The sequence below is a fragment of the Cherax quadricarinatus genome, chromosome 19, assembly GCF_038502225.1.
Source record: "Cherax quadricarinatus isolate ZL_2023a chromosome 19, ASM3850222v1, whole genome shotgun sequence".
Classification (NCBI taxonomy): Eukaryota; Metazoa; Arthropoda; class Malacostraca; order Decapoda; family Parastacidae; genus Cherax; species Cherax quadricarinatus.
In genome coordinates, this window is record NC_091310.1 from 29,777,700 (window position 1) to 29,798,142 (window position 20,443).

The 20,443-nt window shown below is 43.9% G+C and overlaps 2 protein-coding genes across 4 annotated transcripts in view; both read right to left on the minus strand.

Moving 5' to 3' along the window:
* LOC138852929 (sorbitol dehydrogenase-like) overlaps positions 1 to 20,443 on the minus strand; it is a 614,649-nt gene that overhangs the window by 544,490 nt on the left and 49,716 nt on the right. The window lies entirely within an intron of this gene.
* The window catches only part of LOC128688114 (mitogen-activated protein kinase 14), a 214,308-nt gene that overhangs the window by 141,385 nt on the left and 52,480 nt on the right, over positions 1 to 20,443 (minus strand). For all 3 annotated transcript variants that reach the window (XM_070086606.1, XM_070086605.1, XM_070086604.1), the window contains exon 3: positions 10,367 to 10,425. In XM_070086606.1, the coding sequence (XP_069942707.1) occupies positions 10,367 to 10,425 (59 nt within the window). The remainder of the gene's footprint in view (positions 1 to 10,366; positions 10,426 to 20,443) is intronic.

Here is a 20,443-nt window from a genome sequence, read left to right on the forward strand (position 1 = left end):
CCCTCGGCCTGGAGAAGTTCAGTTCCATAGTCAGGAACTATCTGAAGATCAAGCGACAGTGCGGAGACTTAAATACTGTCGGAAGGAGAGGTGCAGAGTAGAAGTAGTAGTAGTAGTGAGAATGTAGCCACTGAGAGGTCAGGTCCCTCTCAGATCCAACAGTTCTCACTTGGAAGGGTTGTCTAAGGCGTTTTCTGTACCAAGAGGCCATGTGTTGCAGTGTCTGACTATGGAACTGAACTTCTCCAGGCCGAGGGACTGACAACCTCAAATTCTACGACTTCAAGGGTGATGGACTGATTACATCGTCTTCACATCTCTACTGTTCCTGCCTACTTTCTGTATTCGATTGAAGAAGCCTACTGTGTAGGCGAAACGTTTCGGAATAAAGTTGCCTAACTGTTGCCTATGTGTCTTACCTACCAACCTGTCGGTATTGTATACCATTTTGATGTTCAGTCCATACGTAGGAGAAACTCGAAGAACAGGAGGAGAATGAGGTAATCAGTCCCTCAACCTTGAGTCGATGTGTTCAGTCCATCAATCTTGAATAGAATACGGCATATGAGCGGAGAAGCAGCTTATAAACCGTATGGCAGGAGAGGTGCAGCAGTCATAGGTGGTGTCACATTTGTTCAATGTGGAACATGTTATCAACATGTCGGTTCTCAGAACCATTCATCTACAAACCTGTCAGACACTGCAACTTCTTGGGATCTTAATACTTAGGAATTCTTCGCTTGCCTAATTCTTGGGCACGACCTACTTCCACACTGAACAAATGTGACACGACCTATGACTGCTGCACCTCTCCTGCCATACGGTTTATAAGCTGCTTCTCCGCTCATATGCCGTATTCTATTCAAGATTGATGGACTGAACACATCGACTCAAGGTTGAGGGACTGATTACCTCATTCTCCTCCTGTTCTTCGAGTTTCTCCTACGTATGGACTGATGAAGCCACTGTGTGGCGAAACGTTTCCTCAATAAAGATACCCAAGAGTTGCACATGTGTCTAATTTATCAACATGTCGGTTCTAAGAACCATTCATCTACAAAACTGGTTCTTACTTGGTTTGACATCCTCAGTACTTTATTAATATCTCCCTTGTTTATGCCCGTCATCCACTTACACACTTCAATGATATCTCCCCTCATTCTACGCCTCTCCAGAGAGTGGAGATTTAAGGTTTCAAGTCTATCTTCATACGGGAGGTTCCTTACACAGTAAATCATTTTAGTCATTCTTCTGTGTATGTTCTCTAATGAGTCTATATCCATCCTGTAGTAAGGGGACCAAAACTGAGCAGCATAATCTAAATGAGGCCTCACTAGTGATGTATAGAGCTGTAAAATAACTTTTGGACTTCTGTTACTTTACTTCTTGAGATAAATCCAAGTAATCTGTTGGCCTTGTTGCGCACACTAAGGCACTGCTGTCTTGGCATTAGATTTCTGCTTACCATGACTGCTTACCTCATCTTTTGACTACCTTACTTCACCTGACCACTGGTTGGCGAAATGTCTGCAATAAAGATACCCAGATGTTGCACACGTGTCTAAATTTATCATAAATAATAATAACAACAATAATAACTATTATCATCAACGAAGGATGACGCGAGAATCTAAGACCATAAATTCTGATTCTTCGACCCTTCCCTCCCTTTCCCCCAATCCTTGACTCTCCCTTCTTCTCAAACCTCAAACTTCCCATCCTTCCCTCCCAATCCTCGACCCTCCCCTACCTCTCAATCCTCTACCCTCCTCTCCCTCGCAATCCTGGACCATCCCCTCCCTCACAATCCTCGACCATCCCATTTCCTCTCTTCACCCCAAACCCCCCCCTCCCCGACCCTGCAATAAGCAAGGCATAAGCGTGGGCAAACTGGTTGAGGGAAGGGTACAGACGCACCTTGAGGGAAGCATACTGCTTGCTGCTCCGTCCAGAAGACAACGCAAAGTGTAGGAGGAGAGGGAGAGGAAACAAGGGACGATTGAAGGGAAGGGGATGTGAATGTGAGAGGGGACAAATAGGGGTTATCAAGTATGGAAGGTCCTGCAACTCAGCAGTAAAACAACATTCAGTTTACTAGCGAAAGAACCAAAATTCCTTTCAAGGACTGATCAAGACGTATGGGTAATTTTCCTTACACTTGTTGCCAGCCCCCTCAAGGAAGGTTCCTTGATGTTGGTGAGGGGCTCTTGATTTAGGGAATTGGATCTGTGCTCCAGTTCCCCGAATTAAGCCTGAATGCCTTCCACATCCCCCCCCCCCAGGCGCTGTATAATCCTCCGGGTTTAGCGCTTCCCCCTTGATTATAATAATAATAATACACTTGTTGCCCCTGTTCATTCAGCAGTAAAATAGGTTCCTAGATGAAATAGTTATAAGCAAGTCTTTTCATAAATAACCCAGAGTTTGGAGAGAAAACCATAGGCAACGTTCAGTTCGTGCAGGCACATTTTCAAGCCCACCACTGAGCTTGCTCTCACAATCCCTACACTTGTACCAAGCTTCCTCAACCCCTAATTAGTAAAGCTTACGTATGCCCACCTCGTACACTAACACCCACACTCACGCCACCCACCCTCTCCTGAGCCTATCAATGGCCTTGAGTCCCACACCATCTTCACCCACAGCCACCAACACATTAGTTAAATGGGTTATCAAAGCTTATTGCTTGGGTAGCACTGAAAATGAGTTAGTTAAATATTTTTGTTGGTGGGTTGGATCTGACAAGGACCTGCCTAGTATAGGTCAAAAGGCCTGTTGCAGTGTACCTCCTATATTAATACCCATCTTCCACTTATACACTTCGATCATGTCTCCCCTCATTCTTCGTCTAACAAGTGAATGTAATTTAAGAGTCTTCAATCTTTCTTCATAAGGAAGATTTCTAATGCTATGTATTAATTTAGTCATTCTACGCTGAATGTTTTCTAACGAATTTATGTCCATTCTGTAATATGGAGACCAGAACTGAGCTGCATAATCTAGGTGAGGCCTTACTAATGATGTATAAAGCTGCAGTATAACCTCTGGACTTCTGTTGCTTACACTTCTTGATATAAACCATAGCCCCGGCCGGGATTGAACCCGCGGTCATAGAGTCTCAAAACTCCAGCCCGTCGCGTTAGCCACTAGACCAGCTAGCCACAATAAGATTCATCCAACTAGGTATATTTCTACACCATAGGAAGGTTAGCACAGGCACCACTGTGACCACAAATGCAAGTTTTTACAGACGAATCTCCAGCTAGCGTGGCCGTGACGAACTCTAGCTCAAGTCCCTTCACTGCCGTCAACATGACTCAAGAAATCGTAATGACACGATTGCAAACAAACAATACCCCCGGCCGGGATTGAACCCGCGGTCATAGAGTCTCGTCTGTATTATTATTATTACAATCAAGGGGGAAGCGCTAAACCCGGAGGATTATACAGCGCCTGGGGGGGGGGATGTGGAAGGCATTCAGGCTTAATTTGGGGAACTGGAGCACAGATCCAATTCCCTAAATCAAGAGCCCCTCACCAACATCAAGGGTCTCGTCTGTAAAAAACTTGCATTTGTGGTCACAGTGGTGCCTGTGCTAACCTTCCTATGGTGTAGAAATATACCTAGTTGGATGAATCTTATTGTGGCTAGCTGGTCTAGTGGCTAACGCGACGGGCTGGAGTTTTGAGACTATGACCGCGGGTTCAATCCCGGCCGGGGGTATGGTTTGTTTGCAATCGTGTCATTACGATTTCTTGAGTCATGTTGACGGCAGTGAAGGGACTTGAGCTAGAGTTCGTCACGGCCACGCTAGCTGGAGATTCGTCTGTAAAAACTTGCATTTGTGGTCACAGTGGTGCCTGTGCTAACCTTCCTATGGTGTAGAAATATACCTAGTTGGATAAATCTTATTGTGGCTAGCTGGTCTAGTGGCTAACGCGACGGGCTGGAGTTTTGAGACTCTATGACCGCGGGTTCAATCCCGGCCGGGGGTATGGTTTGTTTGCAATCGTGTCATTACGATTTCTTGAGTCATGTTGACGGCAGTGAAGGGACTTGAGCTAGAGTTCGTCACGGCCACGCTAGCTGGAGATTCGTCTGTAAAAACTTGCATTTGTGGTCACAGTGGTGCCTGTGCTAACCTTCCTATGGTGTAGAAATATACCTAGTTGGATGAATCTTATTGTGGCTAGCTGGTCTAGTGGCTAACGCGACGGGCTGGAGTTTTGAGACTCTATGACCACGGGTTCAATCCCGGCCGGGGGTATGGTTTGTTTGCAATCGTGTCATTACGATTTCTTGAGTCACTTCTTGATATAAATCCCAGTAATAAGAACATAGGAATGTAGGAACACTGCAGAAGGCCTACTGGCCCATACGAGGCAGGTCCTATTTGCCTTATTACGTACGCTTAGGCATTGCTGTCTTGAACATTAAAATGGTATAAAATGCCGATAGGTTGTCTTGGTTTAAGATTGCTGCTAACCATAACCCCCAAGTCCTTTTCGCAATTTGTATGGCTAAGTTCTACATTATTTAACTTTAAGTACTAGGGTTGTGGACACTCCCGAGCTTCAGACTCTTGCATTTATCTACATTGAACTACATCTGCCACTTTTCTGACCAGGTATTGAGTTTGTCTAAATCCTCCTGAAGTTCCCTGATATCTACGTTTGAATCAATTATCCTACCTATCTTTGTGTCATCGGCGAATTTGCTCATTTCACTAGTAATTCCCTCATCAAGATCATTGATATATATTATAAACTACACCGGACTCAAGACTGATCCCTGTGGAAAGCCACTTGTTACAGATCCCCACTCGGATTTAACCCCATTTATGGACACTTTGCTTCCTGTCTGTGAGCCATGACTCGATCCATGAGAGCACTTTTCCCTGAATGCCATGAGCTGCCACTTTCTTTAACAGTCTATGGTGCGGAACTCTATCAAAAGCCTTACTAAAATCTAAGTAAATAATATCATATTCTTTATCGTGATCAACAGCCTCAAAAGCTTTACTGAAAAAAGTTAATAAATTAGATAGACAAGAACGGCCTCTCGTGAATCCATGCTGAGTATCATTAATCAGATTATGCTTATCCAGATGGCTTCTGACGGTAACGACTTATCCCCTGATTTAAAAATAGGAATTACATTAGCCATCTTCCACATATCAGACACTATACCTGTTTGAAGAGATAAATTAAAAATATTAGTTAATGGTTCACAGAGTTCCATTTTACATTCCTTAAGAACCCTTGAAAAAAGCTCATCAGGTCCCGGCGACTTTTGTTTCAGTCGGTCTATTTGTTTCATAACCATTTCACTAGTGATTGTGATGTTACATAATTTATCTTCTTCAGGCCCACGATAAAAATTAATTATTGGGATATTGTTAGTGTCTTCCTGTGTAAAAACCGAGAGAAAATAATTTTTTAAAATCGAGCACATTTCGTTCTCTATGTCAGTAAGATGCCCATAGTTATTTTTAAGGGGACCTATCTTATCTCTAACTTTTGTTCTATACACCTGGAAAAAACTTTTTGGGTTAGTTTTCGAATCCCTGGCAACTTTAACTTCATAGTCCCGTTTAGCTTTTCTTACCCCCTTTTTAACGTCCCTCTTAATGTCAATATACTGATTCATAAGATGACTCTCACCTCTTTTGATTGCACTTGTGATCGTGGCACTGTTGTGATCCTTGAAAGTGAGATCCTCAGACATTACTACTCCAAGGTCCCTTACATTATTTTTCCGCTCTATTGTATGGTCAGAGTTTGTAGTGTACTCTGTTCTAGTTATTATCCCCTCCAGTTTTCCACAACGGAGTAGTTGGAATTTGTCCTCATTGAACATCAGTTTTCCGTTGCCCACTGGAAAACTTTGTTTATATCTTCTTGGAGGTTAACCGCGTCCTCAATAGATGACAGCATCATGTAGATCCTAGTATCATCTGCAAGAGATGATACGGTACTGTGGGTTATATCTATGTCTGATATGAGGATGAGGAACAGGATGGGTGCGAGTACTGTGCCTTGTGGAACAGAGCTCTTCACTATGGCAGTCTCCGATTTAACTCAGTTGACCACTACTCTTTGTGCTGGAGTTACGTAGTGGGATCAAAAGCTAGCTAGCTTGCCATGTGACGGTGCAGTGCGGGATGACGGAAATTGGTTAAAAACAACCCTCCTAACTATCGACCACATCTACACGCAATGTCAACTTCAGGTGTTAATTTAAAGTCTGCCCCCTCCCCTCCATCACTTCCCTCTTACAACGCCGACGTCTGATCAATTCTGAATCAATTGTACTCACTAGCAGTAGCATGAAAGCCCCACGTGTAGGAACAATTACATCAATATCCAGCTTGCTAAAGAATAACCAATTTGTACTTTGCTGAGGGGACCGGCGACCCCCCCCCCCAGCAATATTCCACTTCAGCCTGCCCATACCCAAGAACTTAGCCCCATTTTTCACTTCACATTAATCCACATTGTAGACCTTAGAGGGGGTTCTTGGTGTACAGTTGACTTGAAATAATATTGGTAGAATTACCGATATGTTAAATAAAAAGACACGAGTGTGACTAATGCCACAATAAAATGTCGCATTAGTTGCACTTGTGTCCTTTTACCTAGCATATAGGTGACTCGCAACCTTAACCCACGTGTAGTCGATAGGCTTTCAATCTAACAACTTTAGGAACTTGTATGCTACAAATAAGCTGTGCAGATGCAATACACGATCCTGCGAGCATGATCGAGAAACGTTAATGAATGCGTTAGTTAAGTTTTTACCCAAAGACAGAGACGCTCCCTCCGAGTCAGCTGGTGCGGGAGTAGGTGAGCCAGTGGCTGGGCGCGGGCGTAGGTGAGTCAGTGGCTGGGCGCGGGCGTAGGTGAGTCAGTGGCTGGGCGCGGGCGTAGGTGAGTCAGTGGCTGGGCGCGGGCGTAGGTGAGTCAGTGGCTGGGCGCGGGCGTAGGTGAGTCAGTGGCTGGACGCGGGCGTAGGTGAGTCAGTGGCTGGACGCGGGCGTAGGTGAGTCAGTGGCTGGGCGCGGGCGTAGGTGAGTCAGTGGCTGGGCGCGGGCGTAGGTGAGTCAGTGGCTGGACGCGGGCGTAGGTGAGTCAGTGGCTGGGCGCGGGAGTAGGTGAGCGAGTGTCTTGGAGCGGGAGTAGGTGAGTCAGTGGCTGGGCGCGGGCGTAGGTGAGTCAGTGGCTGGGCGCGGGCGTAGGTGAGTCAGTGGCTGGGCGCGGGCGTAGGTGAGTCAGTGGCTGGGCGCGGGCGTAGGTGAGTCAGTGGCTGGGCGCGGGCGTAGGTGAGTCAGTGGCTGGGCGCGGGCGTAGGTGAGTCAGTGGCTGGGCGCGGGCGTAGGTGAGTCAGTGGCTGGGCGCGGGCGTAGGTGAGTCAGTGGCTGGGCGCGGGCGTAGGTCAGTGGTTGGGCGCGGGCGTAGGTGAGTCAGTGGCTGGGCGCGGGCGTAGGTGAGTCAGTGGCTGGGCGCGGGCGTAGGTGAGTCAGTGGCTGGGCGCGGGCGTAGGTGAGTCAGTGGCTGGACGCGGGCGTAGGTCAGTGGTTGGGCGCGGGCGTAGGTGAGTCAGTGGCTGGGCGCGGGCGTAGGTGAGTCAGTGGCTGGGCGCGGGCGTAGGTGAGTCCATGGCTGAGGGTGTGTGGAGGGGATGGGGGGGGGAATCCCATATTCGAACTAGCTATACTCTTAGACTTGAAAGTTTCCTCGTGATTCTCAGCCACCATTTTTACAGGTTCGCTACTGCTTTTTTTTTAAATTGTTTATATGTTGGTAAATATATTTTTATAAGTTTATGTAACCTAAACTACTTAAAAACGCACGACACTTTAATAAACTGGTAAATGAGGCCAGGTTAGTGGGTGTGAGTGATCATCCATCTTGCTCTCATCCATCCGTGGTCCCAGATTATTCATCGTCTGAGACAAGTGTAGAAGTGTCTGAGAGGAAACTGGATAAGTATCTTCACCAGGTACCAAATCAACCAGCCTGACTGACCAGGCAAGCATCCGACGAGCCTGGCCAATGGCCGGGTTCCGGGAGTAGAAAAACTCTCGGAACCCATCAAAGGTATGGTAAAGGTACATCATACTCAGGAAGACAGCTTTTGTTCTTACCATGTAACTCTCAGAGAAAGCAGGCTAGCCGCACACTCCACTTGTATTTAATTTTGTTGCACATAAAAAAAAAAACCGCTGCGGTCTGGTGTTGCTGCTGAGATATATTCTTGCGCGAGACAGTCACTATAAACAGCTGACCACAAGGTTTACACCAAACTTAAGATTCATTCAAGCGAGGAGGGGCGAGAGAAGGGATGGATACCATCCATTAAAACAATTAGCAAAGACCTGATACCTCAATATTTCTAGAAGACATACATTATTATATTACTTGGATTGTTTAAGAGGTAAATACGTTAATCAGAGAGACTTGTTTGCCTAACTCATGTCCCGAGTTTTTCTACCTTTCCCTTGACATAGGAATATATCACCATTCCGCCCTCCAAGTTTCATTTACATATTTATAAATTATTTATTTATTTAAAGAGCTAAATGCGTGTGGGTTGTTCACCACAAACAGTGCTTGAGGCTCGATCCTCCGTTCGCTTATCGCGGCCCAGTATTTGATCAGAGGGAATGCTTACCGCACCTTTCACCTTCTGAAGTAAAATAGCTCCATATTACACTGAAAAAGCCACTACCTGATGCAAAGTCTTCATAATGCAGATAACCTAGATGTTGCGCATGTGTCTTACCGCTAATGTAATGATATTTGACCAATCAGTGTGCTGGTGGAGGTCTGTACATCAGTAGTCTTTGGTGCCAACCTAGGAGAACCTACCTGACTCATTCCTACGTGACTGACTTAACTGGTTAGTGAATCAGAGTAGCTACGTCTTAACACTCGGAGAGGCACTGAAGCCGCATGCAGAAAGCGCACTAGTACACCTGCTTAAAAAAAAAAAAATGGCAGAAGGAACAGAGAAATTATGAACGTTAAATCAATATAAAATTATACAGAAATTAAGATGGGAAACTTGCTAGACGCACATACTTAATGTTGCGAAGCCAAAGAAACCCTACAGGTGGGTAGGTGCAGCCCCACCAGCACATATGACAAGTTGAGAGAGGGAGAGAGGGAGGGAGAGGGAGGGAGGGAGGGAGGGAGAGGGAGGGAAGGGAGGGAGAGAGGGAGGAAGAGAGGGAGGGAGAGAGGGAGGAAGAGAGGGAGGGAGAGAGGGAGGGAGGGAGAGGGAGGGAGGGAGGGAGGGAGGGAGAGGGAGGGAGAGGGAGGGAGGGAGAGAGGGAGGGAGAGAGGGAGGGAGAGATTGAGGGAGAGAGGGAGGGAGATAGGGAGGGAGATAGAGAGGGAGAGAGGGAGGGAGAGAGGAAGGGAGGGAGGGGGAGAGGGAGGGAGGGAGGGAGGGGAGAGAGGGAGGGAGGGAGGAGAGGGAGGGAGGGAGAGAGAGAGAGGGGGGGGACCTCCTTAGATGGTTGCTGCATACCAAGGAACTACTTTACCGTGCCTCTCAATTTTATAAGGATTTATTTCAGTGAGGGGAACTGAAGCCAGACCTTTCAGTATTTTTCAGGTGTAAAATATGATTCTCATTCTCTCTTCTCTCCCTCCCTCCCTCGCTCCCCCCCCCCCTTCTCTCTCTCTCTCCAAGAAGTGCGGCAAAAAGTCTTTTAGGCGTACCCATAATTTGTGTGCTTGAAATGATGAGGGCAGTGAAAGTTAGTGGAAATTCTCCATATCTGTAATATGCCAGCCTTAAAATGATGTCAGTGTTGAATACTCCAGTTTACAGAGTACAACTCGAAAACTATGTATACAAAAAAAAAAAAATATGAGTTCCTCTCAACAAGGCATAAAGAATAAAATTCAGAATATTGGAGCTGAAACAGGTCAAAACTATCGCACAAAATGGAGGTGAAATTAGACCTTTTGCATTGCAAGACGTGGTTCCTTAACTCAACTATTACAATGCATGATTCGCTGACGCGTAATATGTGGGTAGCGTCGTCCTGTCATTTCAAAGCGTGCGTACGCGCATCGTCGGAACATATACGGCATTTATACAGAGAATGGAAAGATGTTAACATTTCACCTGGTTTACAAGCTTGTTGTTCATAAAACTTTCCATACTGGATTTAAGTGTCTTATTTGTTCCAATCTATAAGTCTTCACATACTATTCAGTTGCAACGGCGATAACTAAATCAACAATGTACTACGCTCACACAACTTTGTCCATCAACCCGGCAACACTGCACACATTAACCTGAAGAGCCCCCCCCAGCGTCCTCCACCCAGCGTTCTCCACTAATACTCACACGTCTTGGAAGTCCTCGTAGGAGGTGGACGGTGTGAAGACGTCTAGAAGGCCAATTATCTGAAGCAGAGCAAGAGGGAGACACCGGGTGAGCAAGGCATGGCATGCAACCACAACAATAATTAACAGAATCATCACTGGCCAGTAGTGACCTCTAAAACACACACATGAAATTCAGGCAAATGTATGAGCTGAAATATACACCCGCGAGAGACACATTAAGAAAATGAATCTTGCATGCATTTTTACATATATACAAACTGAATCTGAATGATTTTAGGTAAATACCACTTCTCCTTCGGTTACATTTTTACACAGTTCAACATACAAGCTAAGTTGCTATCTTACCTTAGCTCATCTCAAAGCCTAGCTCCAGTACACAGGCACTTACTAACTGCTAGGTGAACATATATTTATTTCAGAGAGAAGCTCTTGACTCATAAGGTTCGTACAAGGGAAACAAATCTTCAATGTACAACGTATTACCAAGGCTGTGACAAACACCATCTTAGTGGACATCCAATTTCTTTATTATTAACGTTTTGGATGTATCATCATCCATCATCAGAATAAGTTTTAAGAAATTCCGAGTCAAGTTGAATCTTCTTGATTCTAAAGTTGTTGTTCTCCACTTTCTGATATAAATGAAAACCTCCCATTACCCACACATTTTCTATATGCTAAGAAAAAACAAAACAACGCTGACAAGTGGTAAACAGACAATGCAGTCAAGTGTTTATTAGTACAATGTTTTACCCACGAGAGGGTGGGCTCTGCCAAATACTTGTACTTAATAAGCCAATTCGTGGGTGAATCGCTTTACCAATAAAAACTTCAATGCGTTGTCTATATACCCCCTAAACCTTTTTTAATTCTCGAACGATAACCTTACCTATAGTCGTCCACCCTCGAGAAGAATACTTGCCAGTGTCGAATTTAATATCTTTCTTTCAACTTGAAGCAAATTAACTCGATTCCAGTTCATCTACTCAGTAGAGATTTGGATTCAAAATAAGGAAGGGGAGAGGAGTTATTCCATTACTCCTCTACTGAAAAATCGATGAATTAAAAATCTTGAACAGAATCTAAAGCAAACCTAAGCCACTCAGTATAGCGTTAAGAGGAATGTGAGGGCCTTAGAGGCTATAATAACAGAAGAGCTTACGTTCAAGGATCACATGTTGCTATAGCACAACAATCGAAACAAGAGACGCCACACACTAATAGCCCCTATTGTAGCTAGCAAAATCGTAGAAATGAAGACTATATATAGATACCTTGACTGCCCCTATACATTCAGTCAAGTACCTAAATTATTGGGAACGCCTGAAGCCGCTTGAACTGTATTCCGTGAACGTGGACGAGAATGATAATTCATAATTTACACCTGGAAAATTCTAAAGGGATCGGTCACAAATTTATATACCGAAAATACTCCTCACGAAAGAAGAGGCTCGGCAGACGGTGTAAAATCCCTCCAATGAAAAACGGACCCTAAAATGATAACTCAAAAGTGTAAAGGGACCAAGACTTTTTAATTCCCTCCCTTTATACTTAAGGGGAATTACCAACAGACCCCCTAGCTGACTTCAAGAGGGAACTTGATAAGTTCTCCAAGTTAGTTCCACTAGCCTGGTTGTTCCGGCCATCAATCGGGAGGCCTGATCTAGTAGGAAGGCAGTAACCCAGAAATCGTCTTCAGGTAACCCTCCCTCCATCTTGCCATTGAGGGTGCGCACAATGTTTATTCGACAAACTTAAGAAAATGAGAAGAACAACAATAAAACAACAAAGAATCTGAGAAAGAAGCAGTAGCAGCCGTAGAGTTCAGTAATACTGCTGTATATTCTAAGCAATTCGACCCAGAGTAATCAAATAACACCAAGATGCCTATTTTTGTACTGGAAGATGAACAGTCAGCATGGGTATAAGGAAATATGTCCATATATATATTTCGCAGGACCTGGCAATCGACCCGGGGAAAATTCGGTTGTAAAACCGAACATTCTCACTGAAGTGCACTATGTCACGATATCTTATTAATGAAAATAAGATACCAGATGTATTAAGTATATTTCCTAAAATTGCCTTCAACAGATAAGCGAACTGTAGATACAAACCCAGATGTATTTCTGTAAACTCATTTGGGGCCTAATTCCTAGGCCTTTTGTTTCCACATGCTGCTGCACTACCCTCCATAGGATGGATATGGGGGTGCACAATAAACTAGCCACTTCCGCGGCAAAATCCAAAAAATCCAATAACGTTGGTGTCTGGGTGTGGGATTGGTGGGCATGGGGTGGGGGGTGGGGTGTCCGGCTAACACACACACAACAACCACCTTAAGTACATTCTCCATGCTGCCCTCAATCGTCACAATTTACACCACCATACTACAGTAACCACACATGCATCACATGCTGCCAACCCCTCAAGTTCCCACGCACTTCAACACTATGTAACACTATCCGCCATACCCACAACAAGAATTCTTCACCTAGTATGGTGTAGAGTTCTTACTGCTGGTAAGGGTGGATATTAGTTATGAATACTACACTAATCGGATCTATCTAGTGTATTATTCCCTGTTAACCCTACTACCTTCGTAGTGTGACCTAGCTTCGCACTAAGAATGTACTAATGAAAAAAAGGTATACCTAAACCAGAAACATCAGTTTAAGAGATACAATGGTAGAAAATTATGTAGCCTCGATGTATTAGTTTGCAAAAGAATGACAAATCTCGAACACATTAATAATTTATTCATAACGAAAACTATATACTTAAGATAAATACGAAATCCTAGCTGCAGAGGGAATTTCAGCAATATGAATGTAGTTACACTATGAAATTTGCGAAAATTAATACAAACCCGTAAATAAAACATAAGGATATGCAAAGACGAACATCGTATCTTAAAGTAGATGATTAAAATTAATAATGGTGGCATCTTAATCCAAATAAGAAACATTATCCTCGTCACTGTTCCTAATGACCCTGAGATGCCTCCCACCTTCCCACAACCTACGCTAATTCCCAAATAATAATGTCAGAGGTGTAAATACAATTTCCAGCACTGCAGTTGCATTAGTTTTATTAAAACTGAAATTGTTTTAATAAAACTCAATATCCGCAACTCGTACCATATTTATAATGGAATAGAAAAGTATTTTTTCAGTCACTGTTTGATTAGGCTCTCACCCACAATGTTCTTCCCATCACTCCAGAAGATTTGGTTATATTTTTCCGCCGTAACATAAGCTGCCATGTCTTCCCGCCATATCATGTTACTGTTTACTTTTTTTTAAATAGCAGCACAACATAATTACGTTTTCGGAAACCCTTCCAATCTTTAAATACAAAACAGTTTGAACAGTTTTTGTCATTATAATTTTCCTGTTACCAACATAATTATGCCTTAATACATATAACCTCAGTAAATCTACACAGATACTTGAGTGTATAATGTAGTTCAATTTTGAGAAGACAAATTATTGACGATACTGATGTTATTGGAGCCTGAAGAAGACTCGCTAAGTGTATATATTGCATCCCATGGTTAACATATTAAAAAAGAGCTAGAACAGTCTAGTAACTTAGCGATCTACAAATATTTTGTTCCTCACTGTATCCACTTTACACTGTGGCCAATTCACACTCATGTTACATAAACCTAAATCGATATTCACAATTCCCTCCATGTCATTGGCAGTATAAAAAAAAAATCGAACGAAAGGGATATATCTCCATCATCTATAATGAAAGACTCTGGGTTCTTAGGCAAGTACCTACTGGGCAAGTGGCATCCCTACCAGATCCCAGAGAGGCACCCACCCTTCAAGATATGAATCACAACAGGGTTACACAGCGTCAGGAAAGAACAGGAGAGGATCTCATGTTAATACACCAAGACTAATAATTATTTATATTCTCACATCCCATGCTGATACGCAAGATAATTAGTTCTTGCTAGAGTCACATGCTAACACTTAAAGCATCTAACTAATGATATTCTAAGCGTTTTCTTCATACCTTTTTTTTATTACACATCGGCCATTTCCCACCAAGGCAGGGTGGCCCGAAAAAGAAAAACGTTCACCATCATTCACACCATCACTGTCTTGCCAGAGGTGCGCTTACACTACAGTTATAAAATTGCAACATAAATACCCCTCCTTCAGCGAGACGGCACTGTACTTCCCATCTCCAGGACTCAAGTCCGGCCTGCCGGTTTCCCTGAATCCCTTCATAAATATTACCCTGCTCACACTCCAACAGCACGTCAAGTCCTAAAACCCATTTGTATCCATTCGCTCCTAACGCGCTCACGCATGCTTGCTGGAAGTCCAAGACCCTCGCCCACTAAACCTCCTTTACCCCCTCCCTCCAACCTTTCCTAGGCCGACCCCTACCCTGCCTTCCCTCCACTACAGATTTGTGCACTCTCGAAGTCATTCTATTTTGTTCCATCCTCTCTCCATCTCTGAACCACCTCAACAACCCCTCCTCAGCCCTCTGAATAATAGTTTTGGTAATCCCACACCTCCTCGTACTTTCCAAACTACGAATCTCTGCAATATATTCCTCCCAAAATCATTGCCCTTAGACACTGCCTCCAGCCTTCTCCTTGAAACATTCACCACTCATGCTTCGTACCCATAAAATAGCGTTGGTATAACTATACTCTCATAGATTCCCCTCTTTGCTTCCATGGACAAAGTTCTTTGTCTCCACAGACTCCTCAATGCACCACTCACCTTTTTCCCCTCGTCAATTCTATGATTCACCTCATCTTTCAGAGACCCATCTGCTGACACGTCCACTCCTAAATATCTTATCATATTCACCTCCTCCGTCTCTCTCCCTCCAATCTGATATCCAATCTTGCATTACCTATTTTTTTATACTCATCACCTTACTCTTTCCTATATTCACTTTTAATTTTCTTCTTTTAAATAACCTATCAAACTCATCCACCAACCTCTGCAACTTCTCTTCAAAATCTCCCAAAAGCACAGTGTCATCAGCGAAGAGCAACTGTGACAACTCTCACTTTGTGTTAGATTTTTTATCTTTTAACCCTACACCTCTTGCCAACACCCGAGCATTCACTTCTCTTACAACCCCATCCGTAAATACATTGAACAACCATGGTGACATCACACATCCATATCTAAGGCCTACTTTTACTAGGAAATAATCTCCCTCTCTCCTACATACTCTGGAGTTTACCTGGAGAGAGATCCGGGGGTCAACGCCCCCGCGGCCCGGTCTGTGACCAGGCCTCCTGGTGGATCAGAGCCTGATCAACCAGGCTGTTGCTGCTGGCTGCACGCAAACCAACGTACGAGCCACAGCCCGGCTGATCAGGAACTGACTTTAGGTGCTTGTCCAGTGCCAGCTTGAAGACTGCCAGGGGTCTGTTGGTAATCCCCCTTATGTGTGTTGGGAGGCAGTTGAACAGTCTCGGGCCCCTGACACTTATTGTATGGTCTCTTAACGTGCTAGTGACACCCCTGCTTTTCATTGGGGGGATGGTGCATCGTCTGCCAAGTCTTTTGCTTTCGTAGTGAGTGATTTTCGTGTGCAAGTTCGGTACTAGTCCCTCTAGGATTTTCCAGGTGTATATAATCATGTATCTCTCCCTCCTGCGTTCCAGGGAATACAGGTTTAGGAACCTCAAGCGCTCCCAATAATTGAGGTGTTTTATCTCCGTTATGCGCGCCGTGAAAGTTCTCTGTACATTTTCTAGGTCGGCGATTTCACCTGCCTTGAAAGGTGCTGTTTCTCTAACCTCAGCCATACTATCCTCGTAAAACCTTTTCATCTCTTTCAATAACCTACCTCCAATTCCATACATTTGCAACATCTGCCACATTGCCCACCTCTCCACCCTGTCATACGCCTTTTTCAAATCCATAAATGCCACAAAACCCTCTCTACTCTTATCTAAATACTGTTCAGCTATATGTTTCACTGTAAACACTTGGTCCACACACCCCCCTACCCTCCCTAAAGCTTCCTTGTTCATCTGCTGTCCTACTCTCCGTCTTAGTCTTAATTCTTTCAATAATAACTACCATACACTTTACCAGGTACACTCAACATACTTATTCCCCTATAATTTTTGCACTCTTTTTTTGTTCCCTTTGCCTTTATACAAAGGAACTATGCATGCTCCCTGCCAATCCCTAGGTACCTTACCCTCTTCCATACATTCATTAAATAAAAGCACCAACCACTCCAGAACTATATCCTCACCTGCTTTTAACATTTATATCTTTATCCCATCAATATCAGCTGCCTTACTCCCTTTCATTCTACCCACCGCCTCATGAACTCCCCCCCCCCTCACAACTGGCTCTTCCTCACTCCAACAAGATGTTATTCCTCCTTGCCCTATACACGATATCACGGCTTCCCTATCTTCATCAACATTTAACATTTCCTCAAAATATTCCCTCCATCTTCCTGATACCTCTAATTCTCCATTTCATAACTCTCCTCTCCTACTTTTAACTGTCAATCCATTTGTTCCCTAGGCTTCCTTAACTTGTTAATCTCACTCCAAAACTTTTGCTTATTTTCAACAAAATTTGTTGATAACATCTCACCCACTCTCTCATTTGCTCTCTTATTACATTATTTCACCCCTCTCTTAACCTTTCTCTTTTCCTCTCCATATACTCCTCCCTCCTTGCATCACTTTTACTTTGGAAAAACCTCTCATATGCTATTTTTTCTATCTTACTAATCTCTTTACAACATCATTCCACCAACTGCTCTTCTTCCCTTCCGCACCCACTTTCCTGTAACCACAAACTTCTGCTGAACACACTAACACTACATTCTTAAACCTACTCCATACATCTTCAACCCCATTGCCTATACTCTCACTAGCCCATCTATCCTCCAACAGTTGTTTATATCTTACCCTGCCTCCTCCTTTAGCTTATAAACCTTCACCTCTCTCTTACCTGCTGCTTCCATTTTCCTTGTATCCCATCTACCTTTTACTCTCACTGTAGCTACAACTAAAAAGTTATCTGATATATCTGTGGCCCCTCTACAAATGTGTACATCTTGAAGTCTACCCAACAGTCTTTTATCTACCAATACGTAGTCCAGCAAACTACTGTCATTACGCTCTACATCATATCTTGTATACCTATTTATCCTCTTTTTCTTAAAATATGTATTACCTATAACCAAACTCCTTTCTATACAAAGTTCAGTCAAAGGGCCCCCATTATCATTTACACCTGGCACCTCAAACTTACCTACCACACCCTCTGTAAATGTTTTTCCTACTTTAGCATTTAGGTCCCCTACCACAATTACTCTCTCACTTGGTTCAAAAGTTCCTACACACTCGCATAACATTTCCCAAAATCTCTCTCCTCTACAGTGCTATTATCGACAGCATTATTATTGTTGTTGTCGTTATTACTTTTATTATCGACCTAAGCATTTCTAACACGCTTTTGGACGAGATTATTGAGAAATATAATTGAAGGTAGCAAGACCATGCAAAAACTAGGATAAGGAGGAAAAAAATACAATGAAGAATATAAGATAATAAGGAATACAAGCACTACGACAAAACACCAAAGAAATCATGGAAAAGCAGGGAAGCAGTACATACTCTTGCCTTCTCCAGGAACAAGGCGGCTAACACCCTGAACAAACAAGACCACCGGAACCATCCACCAGAGAACACAACTCACACACAGGCCAACACCTGCCAGCGTACCAGGAGGATCATTACACCAGCAGCCCTCACTCGAGTACACCTGCTGGTATCCAATTCCACTGCATATTGACTAAGCAGGAGCAAACAGCTTATGTGAGCCGAAAATAACTGTTGTACTTGAGTCAAGTTGATTCAGAGAAGGATGGGAGAATAAAGATGATAGTTACTTCGAAAACAAATGGTAACAGAGGTATCTTAATTTGCACACATAGATTATTCCAGGAGCTGGATCTTAAGTAATGTGGGAGAACAAAAGTCACAATAACATGGCTGGAACAATTCTCTACTAACCCGGTCTGACAAATGGCTACCGGAGTTTAACCCTAGCTAGCGCAAAGTCATGAAGCTTGGGGAAGAACAAAGAAGACCGCAGACAAGAGTACAGGCTCGGAGGCTTGGGGTGAGCATCATACCAAACATAACCACCGAGTTACACAACACATCACCCAATAACTGCTGGAGCAAATGCGCGTCTGGCAAATCTAAGAATAGCTTTTCAACGTCTAAGTAAGGAGTCACAACACTAAGCGGTGTACGTCAGGCTCATATTGGAGTACACAGAACCAATATGGAACCCACACCTGGTCAAGTATATCAAGAAATCGAAGAAAGTGCAGAGGTTTGCAACAAGTCTAGTCCCGGAGCTAAGGGGGAATGTCCTACCTGATGACACTGAAACATTAGGGGAATGTGATAATGATGTACAAAATATTGCGAGGAACTGACAAGATGAAAAGGGACAGAACGTTTCAGAGATGGGAAATAGGAAAAAGAAGGCACAGCTGGAAGCTGAAAACTCAGAATGCTAGGAAATACTTTTTCAGCCTTAGAGTTGCCAGAAGTGGAACAAACTGGACAGCGAAGTGGTAGAGGTGGAATCCATACATCACGCACGCACACACACACACACACACACACACACACACACACACACACACACACACACACACACACACACACACACACACACACACACACATTAATAAGGAATCGTTCAAGACACTACACCGTGTACGTCAGGCCCATACTGAATTATGCAGCACCAGTTTGAAACCCACACCTGGTCAAGCATGTCAAGAAATTAGAGAAACTGCAAAGGTTTGCGACAATGTTAGTTCCAGAGCTAAGGGGAATGTCCTACGAAGAAAGGTTAAGGGAAATCGGCCTGACGACACTGGAGGACAGGAGGGTTAGAGGAGACATGATAACGATATACAAAATACTGCGTGGAATAGACAAGGTGGACAGAGACAGGATGTTCCAGAGAGGGGACAGAGAAACAAGGGTTTACACTTGGAAGTTGAAGACTCAGATGAGTCACAGGGATGTTAGGAAGTATTTCTTCAGCCACAGAGTAGTCAGAAAGTGGAATAGTCTAGCGAGTGATGTAGTGGAGGCAGGAACCATACATAGCTTTAAGACGAGGTATGATAAAGCTCATGGAGCAGGGAGAGAGAGGACCTAGTAGCGTTCAGTGAAGAGGCGGGACGAGGAGCTGAGTACCGACCCCTGCAACCACAATTAAGTGAGTACAATTAGGTAAGTATACACACACGGCTTCTCTTCATCCCGATTTGCTTTTATTACGAACACTCCTTTCATCTATGTCTATTAAATTAATAATGCATTCTATTTAAGCTACTTGGTATTTTGCCCAATTTCTTAACGTTTAAACTTTCACATTCATGGGTTTTCAATCGCGATACCTGTAGAGTACCTGTAATTGCTTCTGGAGGTCACCGCTTCTGCACCCAAGTCCCAGATCAGGTATCCTGGTTGGTGGCCTGATCGACCAGGTTATTGATGCCTGCCACCTGCAGCCCAACGAATGCACACAGCCTGGTTCATCAAGAGCTGATATGAGATGACTCCATCATTCGTGACATAAACTTAATAGCTATTCAAACTTATGTTTGCCTGCCTCAACCTTACTGAAAGCTGAACTTCATTTAATTACCACTTTCGTTTGTGGCCCTAATTACACATAATCAGTGCAGAGCCAAAATGCAGATTCACCAAATAACTGAAACGCGGACACTGTTTAGGTACGCATTTAAACTGAATAATTAACATGAAGTTGATACTTTATATTTCAAATCCCAGACACCTACGCTCTGCCTCAGTGACCGACCGGCTTCTCCCCTACCCCCCGGTCGTAGAAATTCGCTTCTAAGTTGATGTATTATTGTGCCTCAACCGACTGGTCAGTTATATGCGCTTCAAGGCGGGGAAAACAACGATGACATAAATGACAGGTCGTAAAGCACTCTGGCAGCTAATAAGTTGATGTTGGTCGTGTGCCACCACCTTCCCAACTGCTGCTGT